The sequence below is a fragment of the Eubalaena glacialis genome, chromosome 2, assembly GCF_028564815.1.
Source record: "Eubalaena glacialis isolate mEubGla1 chromosome 2, mEubGla1.1.hap2.+ XY, whole genome shotgun sequence".
In the NCBI taxonomy this organism is placed as follows: domain Eukaryota; kingdom Metazoa; phylum Chordata; class Mammalia; order Artiodactyla; family Balaenidae; genus Eubalaena; species Eubalaena glacialis.
The window spans coordinates 180,201,993-180,207,992 of record NC_083717.1 but is presented as its reverse complement, the minus strand read 5'-3'; the positions used below and the strand labels follow the sequence as shown (position 1 = coordinate 180,207,992).

At 48.6% G+C, this 6,000-nt stretch overlaps 1 protein-coding gene across 1 annotated transcript in view; it reads left to right on the top strand.

The window, feature by feature from the left end:
* Positions 1-927: 927 nt before the first annotated feature.
* KCNK10 (potassium two pore domain channel subfamily K member 10) overlaps positions 928-6,000 on the top strand; it is a 133,912-nt gene continuing 128,839 nt past the window's right edge. The window contains exon 1 of the mRNA XM_061182787.1: positions 928-979. Coding sequence (XP_061038770.1) covers positions 928-979 — 52 coding nt within the window. The remainder of the gene's footprint in view (positions 980-6,000) is intronic.

Below are 6,000 nucleotides of genomic sequence, written 5' to 3'. Positions count from 1 at the left end.
CGCCTTCCAAGCAGCCAAGCGTGTCTCCGGCTGCAACTCCACGGAGCGCGCCGCGGCCGCCTCCAAGCCCGCCCGCCCGCCGGCGGGTCTAGCCAGTAAGTAGCGGCGCGCTGGCCGCCGGCTCCCCGCCCCACCGCGGCTTCCGGGCCGCCGCGCCCGCCGCTTCCCGCCACCTCCAGCGGACGCGCCGGGAAGTCCACGGCCGGCCGCTATCCCAGCCCGGGCGCTGGTGGCCGAGTGCGCCTCCCCGGCGGGGCCCCTCCACCCGCTGCGCGCCCTCCCGCGTGGCGCGGCTTTTGAGGCGCGCCGCGGGGAGGGTAGTCTCCGGCGCGCGCTCCCCGGGCGCCGCGCCACCCTTACGTCCAATGGCTTTCGCTGGGTGGGGAGTTGGGGGCGTCGCTCGGGGGCGAGGAGCCGCGGCCGGGGTGGGGCTTGTGCGCTCTGCGCGGCCGAGCGAGGCTGACGTGCCCGCTCGAGCGCGCGCCCGGGCGAGTGTGTGTGTGCGGGAGTGTGTGAGCACACGCCTTCAGGGGCTGGAGTGACACTGCAGTGGGCTTCTCCCTCGCGCCGGCCCTCCGGCTGCTCTGCCCCCAACCTGCCGGCACCGCATTTGCGAAACAGCTTGGCTTTTTCATCTTCCCGAGCCTCCCTCTCCATCCACCCCTCGCTGGTCTTACTTTTCCTTTTACCCGAGGGGCTGCTGCCGGCCACCCCTCACCCGGTGCAAACACCCAAGCAGTCTCCAGTTCTCTCCTAAGCCAAATCTTTTCCACTTGTCTTTCTCTGGGGTTCCTCCACGACCCAGTCCAAGGCTCCCCCATCCTTGGAAATTGTTTTGTTGGACTGCTGTACCGAGGCGTATAAAGCTTGAGGACTTTATTATTATTTCGATCCTTTTCATTTCCTCCCCTTCTGGGCAACGGAGCAATGAAATTTCCAATCGAGACTCCAAGAAAACAGGTGAACTGGGATCCTAAAGGTTGGTATTTCCTACTTTTGACCCCGCTGGCCCTACCTCTGTCTCCGGCGTGTGCGCGCTTCCTTGACTGGAAGCACTCTTGCTCCTGGCAGCCTGTGTCCTGAGGCTGGAAAATTCGCCTGGGAACTGCAGCGCGGGTGGGAGGAGGGCGGAGGCAGCGTGGGTGCCAAACCCAGATAGTGCCTGTCATTATCACATAATCAGTGTCCCTCCTGGATTGTTTTAAAATCTGTTTAAAGATACACCAAGCTGGGTGTTTGGCTTGAAATCGCACCAAGTGTCGGTATTTCCTTCTGACTTTGTGGGGGTGTATGTGTGTGTGTGTGTCCTTTGTTTCTAGTAATCTTTGTCTCTGGCAGATGGGTGGGGTGCCTCCCCCTGGACCTGGAGCTGCACCGCCTGGCAGGGTGTCCTCAGCGGGAAAGGTTTCCTGGCAGCAAGTGGGGCTCGGAGCCGCAGCAACAGCCCCTGGAGGTGGCCCTTCTCTAGGGCATGCGAAATAATGAAGCCCAAGGGGCCTTCCAAATCTTCGCTCAATCTTATTACCAAACCACGCAGCTAGGTTGGCTCAGATGGGAGTAGAAGGGGGAGGGGGGAGTGAGGAAAAGGGTGGGGCAGGTAAGGGCTCGGGGAGGGGAGAACGCCCGAGTAGTAGTGTCATTTACAAGCTTTTACGAATGTTGGACAGTGGTCCCTGGGCTCAAAAGGGAGTGATTTAGACAGATTTGTGTGTGCCTAGGGTCGTCCAGGGTGTCTGTAATTAGCATATAGATGTTAAGGCTTCTCGTGAGTGATCACTATGGGAGCAGAACAAGTTGAAACCTCGTGTCCAGTTTTGACAAGAATGCTCTTGCTTTTGTCATGCTTTTGACAAGCATTTCTCTTAGCTCATCTGAAGGCTGAGTTGGGCAAGGCAACGCCACTGTGTGAATTGGGCCTGAAATTTGTTTATTTGATGTGTATGTGTGTGTGTGTGTGTGTGTGTTTAGTGTTTTTTTAATGAGTGCATTTCTTCTTTTCTCCAGACGGGAAAAGAGGAAACCCAGTCATTGTTGAATAAATGTCTTAGGAATTGACTGGGTACTGAAGACAGAGTGAAGAGACATTGCCTATTCTAACACCAGTGCTGTTAATACAACCAGTGCTGTTAAATACAACCCAGACCTTCTATTTTGTCTCTAGATCTCTGGAAATATGGAAGTGTGCCTGTTTTTTGTTTGTTTGTTTTCTTTTTTTGGGGGGGAGGAATCCTTGCAAAACATATTTATTGAGTATCTACTACAAACCAAATGCTGTCCCAGGCACAGGAAACACAGTCAGAATGCTACAGACAAAAGCTCTGCCTTCTTGGAGTTTATAGTGAGGGAGACAGACCTAAATCAATCATTGCACAGAAGGGCATAATTACAAGTTTATACATGTTCCATGAAGAAGAGCATCAAGGTTTTAAGAAAGTGTCTGATGGAAGAGACTGACAAGAACCAGGGGAGGCGGATAGTCAGGGAAGATAGTCAGATATTTGTACTGAGACCTGGAGGATATGTAAGGATTAATTGGCTAACGAAGATGGGAACTTGCAGAAGAAGGAACAGCAAGTGCAAAGGCCCTGAGGCAGAAGAAGCATGTATATTTGACGACCTGAAAGGAAGTTTCCATGGCTGGAGCAGAGAGCAAGAGAGCATGTGTTTTGAGGTGTGGCTGGTGAATCCATAGGGTCTCATAAATCCATAAATCCAAAAATCCATAAATCTCAGTTCAAAGCCTCGTGTTGTTGCAGGTAGGGGGGAATTGTGGATTGGGAGGTTGGTGTGTTTCAAGCTGAGGAGCGACATGATCTGAACTAAGTTTCAAAACAAGTGCTGTATGGCTCTTGTGGATGTGAGGGACCAGATACGATAGTAGCGTGGACCATGGTGGTGGCTGTGGAGATGGAGAAATGGATGGAGTAGGGAGCGAGGGAGGGTACAAAATCTACAGGCTTTGTGTGAATAAAGTGTGGAGGTGGAGTAGTTGGAATGATTGGGAAGGCAGCCAGGGCAGGAGTAGTCTTGAGGGAAAACTCAGGAGTTCAGCCCAGGACTTGTTGAGTGGGAGACGTCTCAGAGTCATCCAAGAGATGGGTCAAGTGGGCTGTTGTCTAAAATATCAGATCAGTTATTTTCAAGGAGCTCTGATAGGGAGGGCTGTGGGGCTGATTTTGTGAAGCTTGCCTTGGCTTTTAAAATACATTTCTATATAATCATCATTGTATCTATTTATGTCACAGTGATAAACACAGATGAATCCCACACTTTACAGCCTAAAACAGTGAAGAAGCATGCAAGTAGTGTCTATAATCACAACCGATGATGCTAAAAATGAAAAGACCCTGATAAAAGTCACAGCATTCAGTGAGCAATCATTGCGTGCCAGGTGTTTGATGTACGTAATTGCATACAGTTATTCTCACAATACTTATCTGATGGCACAGTGTTATTGTCCCCGTTTGACCCTTGATTGCCGTCAGGACACCACTGAGCTGCCTTTTTAGTAGTGTGCTCTGACTTGAGGCACAATTGTTCCTGGAGGTGTGGGTGACAGTAGTCTTTCCTAGCCGGGGGGGTGGAGGCAGGAAGAGAGTGGGGAATGAGGGTAGCATATCTCACACCAGCATAGAACTAGGTGCACATATATTAATGAATTAATTAAATTATTTATTAAATTATTTATTATTAATTATTATTTAACCAGAAGATTAATTTAATGTTCTTTATTTAATCATGGACGGAAGAGATGATCCTAATTTTAGAGGTGAGGGAATTGAGGAACAGAGAGATTGAGTAACTTATCTGAGGCCACACAGCTAGTGGGTGGTGGGGTCAGACTAAAATATGGGCCCTTAAACACTCTTCCCATCTGTTCTTTATGTTATTGCACCTCTGGCTCCTGCCTGGTGAGGTTCCCAGAGCTCAGGGACTGGAGAAGCTTCTTTCAAGGAGGAAGAGCGTAAGAGAGAGGAGGAGGAGGAGGAGGGGGAAGAGGAAGAGAAGGGTGAGGCAGTGAATCAGCCTTTCTCACTCATTCCTTTCTCCATTAACCAGTCTAACCAAATATTATCTCTGCATCTACCTCTGGGGGGCGGGCAGTCACTGGCTACTGGACAGACATTGGGTCTGTTCTTTGGAAGTTTGGGTTTACATAGACCAAATGTGTTTAGCAAGGGAAAGATGAAGGAGAACCTAACATTATAATAGAAAAGAGGAAGGACAGTTCCTTAGAATTCGGGAATGAACAGACTTGCACCTTCAGGTGGCTGTGCTCACCGATTTTGGAAGGAAGTTGTAATTATGATGTTTTGCTTACAGCCCTATTACCTGACAATTTAATAGCACAAAATGAAGGTGGTTTGAGAACAGAGTGGTTTTGATTGCACTTGGGTGAATTAAGCAAAGCACTGTTAAGAGGTTTAGGTGCAAAAATAAGACCTAAGTGTAAAATGATTATTCTCTGGTGAGCTATGGCCTTCCTCCATATTTGTAAAGCTAAGCCTTTAACACACAGTGACTGTTTGTGGAGGACCTACACAAAAGTAGGTTGGCACTAAGTATTGGCTTTCATAGCAGAATTTATATGCATTTTAAATCACTGGGATCACTTGTTGATGATCTTCTGCTGAAAATTGGGATTGGCTCTCTGCTTTGATATATGTTAAAAGCTTTTAAAAACCAGTAAGATCAGCAAACAATATCCCTACAGCTTGAGGCAAGCAGATCATTATAGTGTAAAAAACTCAATTTTGGGGCAAAAGAATTAGTTTCTAAAACAAGCTGTAGCAATAATTAGCTGTGTGACTTTGGGCTGCTCACTTAGCCTCTCTGGGCTTAACCTTCCTCCCATGTGCAAGGAGGCCATTGACATGGCCTCTTTGATCCTATCTCTTCAACATCCCCCTTGAGCTGACCTCTGGACCATTTGGCTTCCTTTTGTTCCTCAGATAGATCAGACGTGTTCCTGTCTCAGGGGCTTTGCACTTGCACTTTCCATTGCTTATAAATGTATGTTAGCGTGGCTGGCTCTTTTCCATCCTTTAAATCTCAGTTCAAATATCACCTTGTTAGCAAGGGCTTCCCTGTCCCATCTGAAGGCCTCGCCTCTCGTTCCCCAGCCCTATCGCTTTCTCTTACGTCTCCTGTTCAGTTGTCTTCTTGGTACTTGTCATGATCTGAAACCATCTTACTTGCTCATGTGTCACCTTTGATGCCAGCCTCCCTTGCTAGCGCATGAGTCCAACAAGCAGGAATGTTCCCTGTCCTGTTCACTGTCTTAATCCCAGGCCCTGGCAAGTGCCTGGCACGTAGTGGATGCTCAATAACCTTTGGCTGAATGTATGTAGGATGGATCAGAGAGGATCTCTAAGGCTTCGAGCATGGTGGAAATTCCGGCACTCTTTTAAGCTACAAATGGCAAAGGACAAATAAGAATAGGATAATAATATCCCTAATTAATGGGGTATTGGAAAGGACACTGATATTCCCACTTCCTTGCAAGCTCCCGGCTCTCCAGAGCCTCCAGCAGACTGCTTTCCTTCTGTTTGCCTTCTCACCAGGAGCGGAGGTGAGGTGGGGGCAGGTGGGTGGGCAGATGTAGCCTGACAAAGATACGGTTGGTGTCCAGTTAATAATTTGGTGCGTGTTGGTCACTGGTGTGCAGCTCATTTTAGGTAGTTAAATCCACTTAAGAAAGAAGCAAAGCCTTAGATCTGGAGCTGGATTTTTTTTTTAAAGCTGCATTTTTAGTGCATAGTTTAGTGCAAAATTCCGGAGAGGCCTGTATCTTATGTGTGTATCACCTTTCAGTTTATAGAACGCTTTTTACAAATTATCTCATTTGTTCTAGTTTTGTCCGTATTGGAGTCTTAGATTTACTGATGGGAATAGAACAAGCAAATGATTTATTTGGGGGCCCAAGGCTGCCAACAGGCAGTGCTGGGGCCAACCCAGGCCTTCTGATGCTTATGTCCAGGGAAATTTTCCTCAAACTTT